The following is a 15,709-nucleotide window of genomic DNA, read 5'->3' on the forward strand; positions in this document are numbered from 1 at the left end:
TGCACTAAAACCCTTCCAGTGACACGCGCTGTCCTTGCACGCTGCTGCACTAAAACCCTTCCAGTGACACGCGCTGTCCTTGCACGCTGCTGCACTAAAACCCTTCCAGTGACACGCGCTGTCCTTGCACGCTGCTGCACTAAAACCCTTCCAGTGACACGCGCTGTCCTTGCACGCTGCTGCACTAAAAGTGACACCGCTGCTACCTAAAACCCTTCCAGTGACACGCGCTGTCCTGCACGCTGCTACACTAAAACCCTTCCAGTGACACGCGCTGTCCTCGCACGCTGCTGCACTAAAACCCTTCCAGTGACACGCGCTGTCCTTGCACGCTGCTACACTAAAACCCTTCCAGTGACACGCGCTGTCCTCGCACGCTGCTGCACTAAAACCCTTCCAGTGACACGCGCTGTCCTCGCACGCTGCTACACTAAAACCCTTCCAGTGACACGCGCTGTCCTCGCACGCTGCTACACTAAAACCCTTCCAGTGACACGCGCTGTCCTTGCACGCTGCTTGCACACTAAAACCCTTCCAGTGACACGCGCTGTCCTTGCACGCTGCTGCACTAAAACCCTTCCAGTGACACGCGCTGTCCTTGCACGCTGCTACACTAAAACCCTTCCAGTGACACGCGCTGTCCTTGCACGCTGCTGCACTAAAACCCTTCCAGTGACACGCGCTGTCCTTGCACGCTGCTGCACTAAAACCCTTCCAGTGACACGCGCTGTCCTTGCACGCTGCTATCCTAACCCAACCCTTCTGTTTGTATTTCTTTTGTGATGAAAAAGGGAAGAATCTAATTAAATTATTAAAATATTGCAGAAAATTCACAATTATGAAAAATCTCTTGTACCGCTGGTTCTCCGTTCCGGCCAGGCCTCCCGTCCTCCCCAGGATCTCCCTGTCACAACAAGAGAAGCAGCTTTAGAGAAACACAGAACATGAACACCTTGAGATAACTCACACAGCAGAGGGGGAAACAGCCATTCAAACACACTGAATATTTCACCTTCAAGAATAGAACACATTCAACAGAACACATTCAACAGAACACACTCAACAGAACAGAACACACTCAACAGAACAGAACACACTCAACAGAACACATTCAACAGAACAGAACACATTCAACAGAACAGAACACACTCAACAGAATAGAACACACTCAACAGAACAGAATAGAACACAAGAAATATAGGAAGAAGAGGCGGCCCCTCAGGGTTCACCCCATCATAGACCACCCTGGTAAGGGGAACTAATTAAACAAGACTGATTCTAATTGGATAAGAACATAAGTAATTGAATTAGATAAGAACATTGGACACATATCTGGTTGTACTTTGAAAGTGCTGAACCTGCCTTCAACATTCATTTTCATATGGAAGCACTGCTAGATAAATACGACTCACTGTGTCTCCTTTGGCTCCAGTTGCCCCCACCTGTCCCTGTTGAGGGGGAAGAAAAAGAACCATTAGAGGCACACTCCGCTCCAAGTGTGCCTGGACATAGGGCCTGTGAACAATCACGAAGTCAATGAAAAAAGAAAGGAGGAATGAGACTTACCCTGGGGCCGCTGGCTCCAGGTATTCCAGGGACACCCTGTCCGGGAGGAGCACAGCACATTAGAAGCTGCGCTGCTGCACGATGTCAATGCAAATGATCTGATTGAAACTCTCTAACTCTGAGTTATAGCCATGTAAACATGTGGATAAAGGAGGAGCTGGGAGATAGCAGAGATCGCTAACGGCTTCAGTAATGCTTGTTAAATGCCTGACCCTGCTTAAAAAGGGCAGAGTACTGTTTGATTTTAAGTTCTGTGTTTATTTGTTATAAATAAAAGTGAACTTCATTTTTAAAATTCACTTTTGACTGCCTGACCATTCTGTCACATTCATCTTCAAAGAAGCATTTACTGTATCTAATCTTGCTGTGGAGACAATCCCAGTGCAGAAATTCTAGCTGGGAATTATAGACCGGTGTCATTACCCAACACTGACCACAAGCTGCTTACGAAAGTCTGATGAGCTTTTTAAACAACACACACAATAAACCAAGGGGACAAATGTTTTTGCTAATGCTTTTATACTGAGCAGACATAAAGAAGGGGTCACTCACAGGGGTTCCTGGAGGCCCTGGGGGTCCGGGGATAGCTGTGACCTCCTGCCCTTTCATGTAGACCACCTGTGAGACACACAAACATGTTACTTTGTTTCCAGTGGCATTCTAATTGTTTTGTGTATGTCTCTTACTATTCAAATGGTAAGAACATTTAAAAACAACATAGAACAGCAAGAGGCATTGGTGCTCGTCCAGTCCCTAGTAACAGATTCATATCTAAGCTTCATCAAATCGGGTCTTAAAAGATCCCAGCGATTCAGCCTCAACAGCGTGGCTTGGCAGCCCATTCTGAGAGGTTCTGGGTTATGCGACTCCAATCTGAAGTTATTTCTCTAAATTTTTACACCTGCATTCAGCTTGACTGGGGAAATTCGAAATGGCAGGACTGATCAGCCTTCCACATTCCATTCCCATCGGGATCAATCAACGTAAACACTGTTTGAGCCACGACACTGAGGAGCACGTCTCGTAGACCTTACCTGTCCTGGGGGGCCAGGATTGCCAGGGACCCCTGGGGGTCCAGCTGGGCCAACAGAGCCAGCCAGACCCAGCTCCCCCCTCTCCCCCTTCACTCCATCCCGGCCCTGAACAAACAAGAGACAGAGATCAAAACAAATGGCATTCTTGTATTGGAGCACAAGCTTAGAGAAGATGCCCCTCAATACTGTTTGATAAGAATGCTACATATTGAATAGTGTATAGAGAGCTGTAAGATACAAGCTGAGACCCCCTCCACAAGCGGTCACCGGAGCGGGTGAAAATCAGCCTGTATCATAATAACAACAATAAGGATACTTTTAATGTGACGCCATTTCAATCTGTTACAAACTATTAATACCAGCCCTCTGCTACAAACTATCTGATACAAAGACAATTCAGAGGGCTGGGTCTCATCAATATCAGGGTCTAGTGCTGCATATTATAAAGTCATTTCAGAGGGCTGTGTCTCATCAATATCAGGGTCTAGTGCTGTATATTAAAAAGACATTTCAGAGGGCTGGGTCTCATCAATATCAGGGTCTAGTGCTGCATATTATAAAGACATTTCAGAGGGCTGGATCTCATCAATATCAGGGTCTAGTGCTGTATATTATAAAGACATTTCAGAGGGCTGGATCTCATCAATATCAGGGTCTAGTGCTGTATATTATAAAGACATTTCAGAGGGCTGGGTCTCATCAATATCAGGGTCTAGTGCTGTATATTATAAAGACATTTCAGAGGGCTGGATCTCATCAATATCAGGGTCTAGCGCTGTATATTATAAAGACATTTCAGAGGGCTGGGTCTCATCAATATCAGGGTCTAGTGCTGTATATTATAAAGACATTTCAGAGGGCTGGATCTCATCAATATCAGGGTCTAGCGCTGTATATTATAAAGACATTTCAGAGGGCTGGGTCTCATCAATATCAGGGTCTAGTGCTGTATATTATAAAGACATTTCAGAGGGCTGGATCTCATCAATATCAGGGTCTAGTGCTGTATATTATAAAGACATTTCAGAGGGCTGGATCTCATCAATATCAGGGTCTAGTGCTGTATATTATAAAGACACTTCAGAGGGCTGGATCACATCAATATCAGGGTCTACTATATATTATTTCTATACATTAAAGAGCTACTCACATCTCTCCCAGCTGCTCCAGATTCTCCCTTCTCTCCCTGCAAAGAAAGTGTTTTGTGGTTACTCTTTGGCACATATTGGGTGCAGCTGAAAAAGAGTCAGGTGAAACCAACACAAACTGTTCCATTCATCTGCAAAGATTTACTTATTTTAAACATTGACATTTGCAGAGATGCAACACAAAGAGAAAATCGTTCCTAATTCCTCAAAATCACGTGGGTTTGGGAAGTCGTCCCCCCCACCCCCCCAAGTCAATTTGTGTTTTCATTCAGAAACGCGACCCACCTTTCTGCCATCCTCGCCTGGGGTCCCATCCACCCCCTGGAGAGACACAAACAAAACAAACACAGTCAGGCAGAGCCCCTTCACTGGACAGGAGGCTCATGACAATAACAGCAGCAAGGTGAATGCTCTATTGACAGAGCAGTTTGATCAGTATGTTTTGTAACTCACATTCTTTCCAGGTATTCCTGGCTTTCCATCCTCTCCTGCTTTACCCTGGGATTATAAAACATACAGCAGATCAAATGAATGGATGAAATCAATAACTAATAAAGGTGTACAAGGCAGGTGCCCAGGTGCCCAGGTGTACTCACAGGTAAGCCCGGAGTCCCAGGGAGTCCAATTGGCCCTGCAGGACCCTCCACCCCCCTCGCTCCTGGCAAACCCTGACAGAGACACAGGGAGGAAGGGGTTAACAGCGAGAGGTACAGGTCCTCACTGACAGCACTGCAGGTCATTGCTGAAATACACACAGAATCTCACACACTAAATCAGTGGCTTTAAAAATCCGATCACCATTCAATCACAGCAGAATGAAAGCGAGACTCACATCTCGACCGGGATCTCCCTGCTTCCCCTGGTCACCCTGAAAGAGAAAGAGAGGGAAAGAAAGGTCACAACCGAGACCGAAAGACAAAGATCTTAAGGGCTGTTGTTATTCCTGGAAGGTACAACATGTGAGCCTTTAGCACAGAGTGCAACAGTGTACCCTATTGTCACTTTAACATGCTGTACCCTAGTGTCACTTTACCATGCTGTACCCCAGTGGTCCCCCTCACCCCCCCAAGCAGTCCTCACTCTTTGGCCTGGGGGTCCGCCAGCTCCTGGTTTCCCGTCCAGTCCATTCCTACCATCCTGACCTGGGGCTCCGCGAGCACCCTGCGGAGAGGAACACACACTGATCAGGACCCCTGCCATTGCCCAGCCAAGAGCAACACAGACCGTCCAGCTTTCATTCACTCGGATATCCGTTACCCAGATACACGACAGTGGCGTTTTACCACCTTGTATTAAGAATAACATCCCTCCCCATTATATATCTGTAACAAATGAATGCACTTTCCCGTCACCAGTGTTGGGATACACAGCCCATCTCTTCAATGTTACAGTTTATTTGAATATCCGTCACAGCCCGCGTTTTTTTTCTCTTGTCTGCCAAATCAGTCTTTTATTGTTTTTATTTGATATAGTTTCATAGTTCTGATGGAAATGCAGCCAAAACAAAGCAAACAAGACAAGCTAGGGTAGCAGTTAACCATTAAACAGTTTTAGGTACTGTGATGTACTTTTTTCTGCATTTTCACATTAGGATGCTGTTTTAACTCTGGAAACCGTGTTGATGTTTGTTCATTTAATCTTTTGCTCTATTGCATTGCCTTTTACATTTTCTGCAGTTCAGTTCTGATTTCATTTTGCTGACGGGTTGTTGACAGGGAATTTTACACTCTGCTGCTGCAATACGCACTGGATTTAAAAGCATGTCCTGTATTACAGTCTATGTGTCGTCTCTTTAGGCAAGAGATATTTTCAGAATCATATCGTTCTGAATTAAAATAATACTTCTGTTAAAAATATAGTACTGTACCAACAAAACCAATACAGTGCATCTAAATGGAAGCCTACTTCTTTTAAAACACAGTCCTTTCAGATATGCATTGTTGACTCAGTATCTTTTTTGTGCTCTCTGAAAAACAGACAAAGGTTGGAATGGGCCAGAATGAAATGAGCAGATCTGCATCACACGCGTTTAACCCTCGCTGAAATCACAGTGTTACTGAACCCTCGCTGAAGTCACAGTGTTACTGACCCCTCGCTGAAGTCAGTGTTACTGACCCCTCGCTGAAGTCAGTGTTATTGACCCCTCGCTGAAGTCACAGTGTTACTGGACCCCTCGCTGAAGTCACAGTGTTACTGACCCCTCGCTGAAGTCACAGTGTTACTGACCCCTCGCTGAAGTCACAGTGTTACTGACCCCTCGCTGAAGTCACAGTGTTATTGACCCCTCGCTGAAGTCACAGTGTTACTGACCCCTCGCTGAAGTCACAGTGTTACTGACCCCTCGCTGAAGTCACAGTGTTATTGACCCCTCGCTGAAGTCACAGTGTTACTGACCCCTCGCTGAAGTCAGTGTTACTGACCCCTCGCTGAAGTCACAGTGTTACTGACCCCTCGCTGAAGTCACAGTGTTATTGACCCCTCGCTGAAGTCACAGTGTTACTGACCCCTCGCTGAAGTCACAGTGTTACTGACCCCTCGCTGAAGTCACAGTGTTACTGACCCCTCGCTGAAGTCACAGTGTTACTGACCCCTCGCTGAAGTCACAGTGTTACTGACCCCTCGCTGAAGTCACAGTGTTATTGACCCCTCGCTGAAGTCACAGTGTTATTGACCCCTCGCTGAAGTCACAGTGTTACTGACCCCTCGCTGAAGTCACAGTGTTACTGACCCCTCGCTGAAGTCACAGTGTTACTGACCCCTCGCTGAAGTCACAGTGTTACTGACCCCTCGCTGAAGTCACAGTGTTACTGACCCCTCGCTGAAGTCACAGTGTTACTGACCCCTCGCTGAAGTCACAGTGTTACTGACCCCTCGCTGAAGTCAGTGTTACTGACCCCTCGCTGAAGTCACAGTGTTACTGACCCCTCGCTGAAGTCAGTGTTACTGACCCCTCGCTGAAGTCACAGTGTTACTGACCCCTCGCTGAAGTCACAGTGTTACTGACCCCTCGCTGAAGTCACAATGTTCTGGGGTCAGTCATGCGAGTGCTGACTGTATATGATGATTAGACTCAGAGGATGATCTGATTGGCTATTGCAGAGGCTCTGTGCCCGCCCTGTTGTGCTTCATCCCACTGGGAATCTGGAGTTTTGGGAACAGGATCCGGTAGAATGAAGGACAGCAGGGGTGGCCAATAAGCAGTGATGGCGATCCCTTCACTGGTACATTGTTCAAATGCACTTCTTTTTGCCACCCTCATCCCTGGGAACTCTCCTTCACTAAGATGGCCGACATTAGTTTCAGCACAGGACTGCAAGCTTGTCTTCCAGCTGGAAATTGGTTCAAGTGTCAGCCATGTTTGTAAAGGACCGTACAGATGATTACTTTTAAGCCCCGGGCTTTGGTTCTGCAATTCCATTCCAGCCATTGCAAGTTACTAAAACGAAAAGGCGCATGCGTATCTAATTAAGCTCCACTAAAGTGGAAATGGGAGTTTTATATACAATCGGTTTCCTTTACTGCATGCACTGTGTAAAAAAAAAGAAATAATAATGATGATGACAATAAAAACAACAGCAAGAACGGTGTCTTACGGCTTCCCCAGCGCTGCCTCGGTCCCCTTTTTCACCCTGCAATTTAGAAAGATGAAGTGAGAAAGCTGGAAGTACGGAGAGCAAGGTCCCTTCACTGGACACAGGCAAACACACACCCATTCCATCACCTTTTACAACGTTCTGTTCATTCAAAAAGAGCAAGCAAAATCACACTCTAGTATTAGAACGGTCACAAAGACCTCCACCAAAGGCAATAACTGAACTGATGTCTACAGACACCAGGAGAAGGAAGGAGAATGGAAGAAGTGGAATGTTTCCTTGTCTGGTTCACTTACCCTCGCTCCTGGTGGCCCTCTGGGGCCTTCAACACCCTGGAAAATAAAACAGAGAAATTAATAACCCAACGCATCTAGAAAGCCCACTCTGTTTATACAGAGCAGGCTCGCTCTAACAGAGTCAGTCCAAATGATTACGTTTTGGTTAGTTTGCAATCCTGAGAAAGACCTGAGCAGAAACAAGAAGAGAGTACGACACAGGGGCATTAGACAGGAGAGAAATGCAGACAATGTCGCTTTGAGAGTCTGGGGAGCCCTTACTGTTCGTACTTGCAAAGACAATTTCCAGAGACGAATAAAACAATTGCAAGGGTAGAGGAAGAAATGGAATGGAATGGAGAGTGAGACGCACCCTTTCACCTGCGAGACCAGGGGGGCCGCCCTCACCCTTCACCCCTTTCGCCCCATGCTCTCCGGGGTCACCAGCATCACCCTGGAAGAGTAAAACAGAGACAGTGAAGACAGGAAGTGACATCACAGCCTATCACGCCGCACAGCAGCCTGGTTGCTGTACCACATTACCAGGGAAGTGCAGACCAGCCCAACAGACAGACGCTCGAAAGAACACCCTGTAACGCTGCAGCAAGAAAGCTAGCAGCCCAACACAATGACAAACAAAATGAACCCAAAATGAAGCTCATGTCAAGCCGTTCCATTTTCATTGATAACACTGTGTAACATAATTTTTGTTCCTGGGTAGTAAGTGTTATTTCCTAATTGCTTATGCCTCAAATGTATAGAAAATGGATATTATTCCCCACAAACTTTGCTTTTGTGACCAGGACAGTGATATTTCAAAATATCACTATTTCCACATAAAGTCAGAAAAAAACAACATATGAATCCAAATTAACATGTATTTATACTAAAGTAATACAAAAATGACAACAAAAGATTTAGACGTGAGTAATACAGTATAATTGTAAATCTCGAAAAACTACTCACTTCTGAATCTTTTGTAGTCACTTTTGAGGCATAAGCAATTAGGAAATAACACTTACTACCCAGGAACAAAAAAAAAAATAATTTGTTACACGGTGTCATCGATAATATGTTAATAAAATCTAAATGTAATCCAATCCACTGCCTGGATTCATATTTCCCTAGAATGCTCTTCCAGCTCCAAGTCTTATTTCATGATGTTACACGACTGACTTAAAACATGACACTTTCCCTTCCAGTAGACATCTCAACAGAACAGAGAACGCTTCTTCAGGTGGGATCTCTTAAGTTCTGAACATTGTTGTCACTTTTGTAACATGACGTCTCGTCAGTTCTCTCTTAAGGGTTACCAATCTCTAAACTCTGTAACACACGTGTACCTTGTCTCCCTTGTGCCCCTGGATCCCTCTCTCCACATCAATCTGCAAAGAGGAGAGAACATGGAGAGAACCGTCACTAACAAGCCAGGTTCAGGCTGTGCAACTGGACTGCATGCCTGACAGTAAATTATACAGTGGGGGGGCTGGACTGCATGCCTGACAGTGAATTATATACTGGGGGGGCTGGACTGCATGCCTGACAGTGAATTCTACTTCACCAGAGGAAAGAGGATTGATCAGTAGGGAATGTTTCCTTCCTTCAGCTCAGCACTTGCTTGTTTGCTTTCTGCCTTTTATTTTTTTGCGATGCCCCTGTTGTGAGCGGCGCTCTGTACAATCAGACTGCTGATCTTGTTCTTGCAATGCCTGTGGATGCAGCTCAGTGCACAGGTTCCAATCCCTGGCACAACCTCTTCCAAAGATACTTTTCAACGCAATTGAATCTCTCCGGGCAAAGTGACCGAAGCCAGTACATGCTGAATTATAAAAGTAAATACAATTCGACTTCGACAGCCACAGTTAAACGGGTAACAAAGGGTTAAAGCTTCCTCACCACTCTCCCGGGCAGCCCTGGCGGTCCCTGTGCACCCTGCAGAGAAAGGAAAGGGTTAAACTATGCTCTGTACGCAGTCTACAGTCTCCACGCAACACACATCACAGCAGTGTGCACAGGGGAGCAGTCTGATCAGAGGGGTGATGGCGATACAGGGAGGGAGGCACTGACCTGCGCTCCTCGTTCTCCTTTCAGCCCCGGCGGTCCAGGACTGCCCTGTGAACCACAAAACAGACAACATGAAGGACTTGCAACATCATATATATATACTATATATATATATATATATATATACTTATATATATATAGTATATATATATTATATATATATATATATATATATATATATATATATATATATATATATATATCAGAACGATTCTATTAGGAAAATATCAATATTATAGACTCTCCCTGTTCATATTCCCCACTAAAATCCTGGGATGAGCCCTATCAAATATATATCTATATATATAGTGATGGATATATAGTGATAGATAGATAGATAGATAGATAGACCAGTGGAAGTTCAATTCCAATTTGAATTGTTGATAGGCTGGAACATGTATTAGATCAGTCAATAAAGAATTCAAAGTGTTCTGGAGTATTTTAGGAATAAAAGGAAACAGCACAGCTCTGCAGTATAAGATTTACACAGCACAGCTCTGCAGTATAGCAGGTATGACCCAATCTCATGCAGATTTACACAGCACAGCTCTGCAGTATAGCAGGTATGACCCAATCTCATGCAGATTTACACAGCACAGCTCTGCAGTATAGCAGGTATGACCCAATCTCATGCAGATTTACACAGCACAGCTCTGCAGTATAGCAGGTATGACCCAATCTCATGCAGATTTACACAGCACAGCTCTGCAGTATAGCAGGTATGACCCAATCTCATGCAGATTTACACAGCACAGCTCTGCAGTACTGGCAGTGGACAGGGGGGAGTATTGGTTGAATTCTCTTTGGAGACTCTTGCTACTTCTGACTTGACTTACATTTCTGCCATGCTCTCCAGGATCTCCCATGTCTCCCTTCTCTCCAGCCTTGCCGGCCAGCCCTGGCAACCCCTGGAATACAAACAGCCAATCAGAACGTGCCTGGAGACAACTAACTAATCAGAGCAGAGTGCTGAGATGAGAACTAGCAGAGTCAGTAGTATGGACATGCCTTACAGAAATATTATTATTTTCATTTATTTATTCAATGATTGATACAGTAAGTTGATCAGTGAGAGACTGGCAGCTCTGCAAAGCAATGTGCACAAATACATCTATTCAGAGGAATATCCCAGGAATCAAATGAGAAACACGAGCGCAGGAAGGCATTGTGAGCAGTAAACCAAAAACATACCCTCTGACCTCTCTCTCCGGTTTTCCCTGGTAAACCCGACTCCCCCTGAAAACGAGACAAAACAAAAACCAGACTGAAGAACAGAAACACGTCAAACCGGAGACTTGCATTCTGCACCCTTGTCTTCTTTGAGCAACATTTACACAGTACAAAGAGCTCCCATCATTACTCAATTAGAATCAATGCATTGTGAGCTCTTACTGGCGTTCCTTCGTCTCCCTTGTCTCCTTTCTCCCCCTGAAATAAAATAAATACATAAATTAATTAAAGGTGCATTCTACTTCTTTCACATACAACCGCAAGGATGAATTTAGAACGACTTAAAGAAACTTAATAAATTCAATGATAAACGTTTTGACTAGAAGTCTATCTCAATGTCTTGTTTTGACTAGAAGTCTATCTCAATGTCTTGTTTTGACTAGAAGTCTATCTCAATGTCTTGTTTTGACTAGAAGTCTTTCTCAATGTCTTGTTTTGACTAGAAGTCTATCTCAATGTCTTGTTTTGACTAGAAGTCTTTCTCAATGTCTTGTTTTGACTAGAAGTCTATCTCAATGTCTTGTTTTGACTAGAAGTCTTTCTCAATGTCTTGTTTTGACTAGAAGTCTATCTCAATGTCTTGTTTTGACTAGAAGTCTTTCTCAATGTCTTGTTTTGACAAAGTCGTTCTCAATGTCTTCAAGACTTCTGGTCGCAATGTTTGTCAATAAATTTCCTAAGTTTCATTTAGTATTTCTAAAGTTGAATTTAAGGACCCAACCATTGCTAGTGGTGTAACATGATTCCAATAATCTGCAGTGGCAATGCAGACAGTGTCTCTGCAGTGCCCCGGTGATCTGCAGTGGCAATGCAGACAGTGTCTCTGCAGTGCCCCGGTGATCTGCAGTGGCAATGCAGACAGTGTCCCTGCAGTGCCCCGGTGATCTGCAGTGGCAATGCAGACAGTGTCCCTGCAGTGCCCCGGTGATCTGCAGTGGCAATGCAGACAGTGTCCCTGCAGTGCCCCGGTGATCTGCAGTGGCAATGCAGACAGTGTCCCTGCAGTGCCCCGGTGATCTGCAGTGGCAATGCAGACAGTGTCCCTGCAGTGCCCCGGTGATCTGCAGTGGCAATGCAGACAGTGTCCCTGCAGTGCCCCGGTGATCTGCAGTGGCAATGCAGACAGTGTCTCTGCAGTGCCCCGGTGATCTGCAGTGGCAATGCAGACAGTGTCCCTGCAGTGCCCCGGTGATCTGCAGTGGCAATGCAGACAGTGTCCCTGCAGTGCCCCGGTGATCTGCAGTGGCAATGCAGACAGTGTCCCTGCAGTGCCCCGGTGATCTGCAGTGGCAATGCAGACAGTGTCTGCAGTGCCCCGGTGATCTGCAGTGGCAATGCAGACAGTGTCCCTGCAGTGCCCCGGTGATCTGCAGTGGCAATGCAGACAGTGTCCCTGCAGTGCCCCGGTGATCTGCAGTGGCAATGCAGACAGTGTCACCTGCAGTGCCCCGGTGATCTGCAGTGGCAGAGACAGTGTCCCTGCAGTGCCCCGGTGATCTGCAGTGGCAATGCAGACAGTGTCCCTGCAGTGCCCCGGTGATCTGCAGTGGCAATGCAGACAGTGTCCCTGCAGTGCCCCGGTGATCTGCAGTGGCAATGCAGACAGTGTCCCTGCAGTGCCCCGGTGATCTGCAGTGGCGATGCAGACAGTGTCCCTGCAGTGCCCCGGTGATATGCAGTGGCAATGCAGACAGTGTCCCTGCAGTGCCCCGGTGATCTGCAGTGGCAATGCCAGACAGTGTCCCTGCAGTGCCCCGGTGATCTGCAGTGGCAATGCAGACAGTGTCCCTGCAGTGCCCCGGTGATCTGCAGTGGCAATGCAGACAGTGTCCCTGCAGTGCCCCGGTGATCTGCAGTGGCAATGCAGACAGTGTCCCTGCAGTGCCCCGGTGATCTGCAGTGGCAATGCAGACAGTGTCTCTGCAGTGCCCCGGTGATCTGCAGTGGCAATGCAGACAGTGTCTCTGCAGTGCCCCGGTGATCTGCAGTGGCAATGCAGACAGTGTCCCTGCAGTGCCCCGGTGATCTGCAGTGGCAATGCAGACAGTGTCCCTGCAGTGCCCCGGTGATCTGCAGTGGCAATGCAGACAGTGTCCCTGCAGTGCCCCGGTGATCTGCAGTGGCAATGCAGACAGTGTCCCTGCAGTGCCCCGGTGATCTGCAGTGGCAATGCAGACAGTGTCTCTGCAGTGCCCCGGTGATCTGCAGTGGCAATGCAGAGGGTCTCACCTCCTTCCCTCGCAGTCCGATCTGTCCCGGAGTTCCTGCTTTCCCAGGCTCTCCGTTCTCTCCAGGCTCTCCACGGTCTCCCTACACAGGAGCAGACACAGACCACGAAGAACAGAAGAACACATGAAAATATCTGACAGAGAAGGCCATTTAGCCAACCAGTGCTTGCCCTGACGGATCTCAAAGCTTTGTCAAGTCGTGTATTAAAGGATCTTAAAAGATGGCAAAGATTCAGCATCAACAAGGTGAGGTAACACTTTCCATGCCCTCACCAGTCTCTGTGTAATGAGGTATCTGCTACCCTGTGTCCTAACCCAATGTGTAATGAGGTATCTGCTACCCTGTGTCCTAACTCTCTGTGTAATGAGGTATCTGCTACCCTGTGTCCTAACAATCAATCACTCAGTCAATCGATCGATCAATAAAGTCAATCAGTAAATTGATCACTCAGTCAATCAATCAATCACGTACCTTAACGCCGGGTTTTCCAGTAAGGCCGGTATTTCCCTGAAAAGAAAGAGTTCAGAGTATCAGCTTTACTACAGAAAGAGATTCGACACAAGCACCTTCCTTCCCAGTCCTGTGTCTGGGCATCTCCAGCTCAGCTGGGTAATCTGTGCTGGGACTATAGGAAACTGAGTCAAGCAGATGAAGGCATATCCAAAACGTTTGTCTGCTTGACTTCGTTTCACAGAGTTTTAGTCAAGTACCTGAAGGCTTCGTCAAAGACCTGGCTCTACTTTGACTTCTTAGTAACGAAAGAAACGTCTGACAGTCTGGTAGACAAGCATTTGATTTTCAGTTTCTGTTTAGAATCTCAAGACTGTGAAAAAAGACTTATACGTTGCTTTCTATAGGGCTGTAAATAAGAACTTGAATTTATGAAGGGATTCATTTTTCTTTACTTAATTGCGTGTTCAGATTCTTTACTCCAAATGATGATGGCCAGCAGCAAGGGAAATGGTTTTAATGAATGTGATTGTTCTGCTGCTCCGCTCCTCCGAGACACGCTCCTGAGGAACGGTCCCGCTTCTCCACACTGACTGCAGTCCTGGAGTTTCCTGGGCTGGGCTGTGGCACTCACCCTCTCTCCAGAATCTCCTTTGGGTCCAGGCTGACCAGGGATCCCAAACCCCACTGAACCCTGCAAGAAGACGACAAAGAGAGCAGAGAAGAGGAGCTGGAAATCTCAGGGGCTTCTCATCACATCAGATAACACCAAACCTATATAAATGAACCAATACAGACAAATGCATGGAGCGCCATGGCAAGGAGTGCCTGTCCCAAATGAACAGTACCTCATTTACTGTGTTAGAGAAGCACACACCCCTCTGTGGGGCACAGCCAATCAAAACCAACAGCACTTAGTTAGAGCCATCGGCCTCATGAAAAAGGATGTCACATGTGTACAAAAGTGTGACACACGGAAAGAAGGACAGACAGAAGGGCAGATGCACCTCACAGATTCTGAATCTCTCAACAGAGTTTCTGTACCGAGTTTCTTCTCAGCTCTATAGAGGCTCTTCTCTAGATATGTAGGTGAAATGAAAGCATGGCGTTGTGTCTGAGAGCACGATCCTGCTGTTTCTGTAACGTGGTAAATAGCCTCGTGTGTAAAATGTGGCGCTCCCAGGGCAGCCCACGCAGTGTGAATGGACAGGTATCCACTCACCTTCTCCCCTTTCTCGGCAGGGTCTCCTTTTATACCTTTGGGACCCTCTGGGCCCGGGAGCCCCATACTCCCCTGAAACAAAGAGAAAGAATGTGACTATCACGCACACGCACGCATGCACGCAGACAAACACACACACGCACGCACACGCACATGCACACGCAGACACACATACACACGCACGCAAGTCAGAGACCTTCCCCAGTTACCTTGTCTCCTTTGCTCCCCGGAGATCCTTTAATCTGAAATCAAAGAGAGCACTTTGTTAAAAATGATGCAAACTTGATCTTTACAAGCAGAAGAGAAGGTGAGGAGGGGCCGGGTCTGTTAACATGGCAGTGCACACATTCAGAGGGCAGAGACAACACTGACAAGAGGACTGGTCAAGACTGCATGAAGGAGGGACCAAGGCTGAATGCAATCTTACCCAAGCCAACCCCATAGGCGACTGAGAGCTAACGTAAGCGTTTACTGTGCAATCACATTTCATGTTGTTTTATATTTGTTAACATTATCTGTAGTTCTCCCAGTTATTTATTGAACCGCCTCCCAGAAATATGTACTTACAGCATTCCCAGGTTCCCCGGGTGATCCCTTCCAACACAGTCTAGTGTAGAGACCTCATCACTGTGGATCTGAGAGCCAGCACTTTCAATACAGTCTAGTGTAGAGACCTCATCACTGTGGATCTGAGAGCCAGCACTTTCAATACAGTCTAGTGTAGAGACCTCATCACTGTGGATCTGAGAGCCAGCACTTTCAATACAGTCTAGTGTAGAGACCTCATCACTGTGGATCTGAGAGCCAGCACTTTCAATACAGTCTAGTGTAGAGACCTCATCACTGTGGATCTGAGAGCCAGCACTTTCAATACAGTCTAGTGTAGAGACCTCATCAC

General features: G+C 46.6%; 1 protein-coding gene across 1 annotated transcript in view; it reads right to left on the bottom strand.

Annotated features, from left to right (window-relative positions):
- Positions 1 to 15,404, bottom strand: part of LOC121297894 (collagen alpha-1(VII) chain-like) — a 60,404-nt gene extending 45,000 nt beyond the window's left edge. Inside the window, exons 1-26 of the mRNA XM_041224509.1 lie at positions 15,379 to 15,404; positions 15,021 to 15,053; positions 14,812 to 14,883; positions 14,224 to 14,283; positions 13,611 to 13,646; positions 13,140 to 13,220; positions 11,073 to 11,108; positions 10,872 to 10,916; positions 10,517 to 10,588; positions 9,684 to 9,728; positions 9,513 to 9,548; positions 8,960 to 9,001; positions 7,990 to 8,070; positions 7,638 to 7,673; positions 7,342 to 7,377; positions 4,829 to 4,909; positions 4,581 to 4,616; positions 4,345 to 4,416; positions 4,202 to 4,246; positions 4,034 to 4,069; positions 3,751 to 3,786; positions 2,601 to 2,705; positions 2,119 to 2,184; positions 1,567 to 1,602; positions 1,413 to 1,448; positions 857 to 904 (exon numbers count right to left, since the gene is read on the bottom strand). Coding sequence (XP_041080443.1) covers positions 857 to 904; positions 1,413 to 1,448; positions 1,567 to 1,602; positions 2,119 to 2,184; positions 2,601 to 2,705; positions 3,751 to 3,786; positions 4,034 to 4,069; positions 4,202 to 4,246; positions 4,345 to 4,416; positions 4,581 to 4,616; positions 4,829 to 4,909; positions 7,342 to 7,377; positions 7,638 to 7,673; positions 7,990 to 8,070; positions 8,960 to 9,001; positions 9,513 to 9,548; positions 9,684 to 9,728; positions 10,517 to 10,588; positions 10,872 to 10,916; positions 11,073 to 11,108; positions 13,140 to 13,220; positions 13,611 to 13,646; positions 14,224 to 14,283; positions 14,812 to 14,877 — 1,269 coding nt within the window. The 5' untranslated portion in view covers positions 14,878 to 14,883; positions 15,021 to 15,053; positions 15,379 to 15,404. The remainder of the gene's footprint in view (positions 1 to 856; positions 905 to 1,412; positions 1,449 to 1,566; positions 1,603 to 2,118; positions 2,185 to 2,600; positions 2,706 to 3,750; positions 3,787 to 4,033; positions 4,070 to 4,201; positions 4,247 to 4,344; positions 4,417 to 4,580; positions 4,617 to 4,828; positions 4,910 to 7,341; positions 7,378 to 7,637; positions 7,674 to 7,989; positions 8,071 to 8,959; positions 9,002 to 9,512; positions 9,549 to 9,683; positions 9,729 to 10,516; positions 10,589 to 10,871; positions 10,917 to 11,072; positions 11,109 to 13,139; positions 13,221 to 13,610; positions 13,647 to 14,223; positions 14,284 to 14,811; positions 14,884 to 15,020; positions 15,054 to 15,378) is intronic.
- Between the last annotated feature and the right edge of the window lie 305 nt (positions 15,405 to 15,709).

This window comes from Polyodon spathula, chromosome 23 (assembly GCF_017654505.1).
Source record: "Polyodon spathula isolate WHYD16114869_AA chromosome 23, ASM1765450v1, whole genome shotgun sequence".
In the NCBI taxonomy this organism is placed as follows: domain Eukaryota; kingdom Metazoa; phylum Chordata; class Actinopteri; order Acipenseriformes; family Polyodontidae; genus Polyodon; species Polyodon spathula.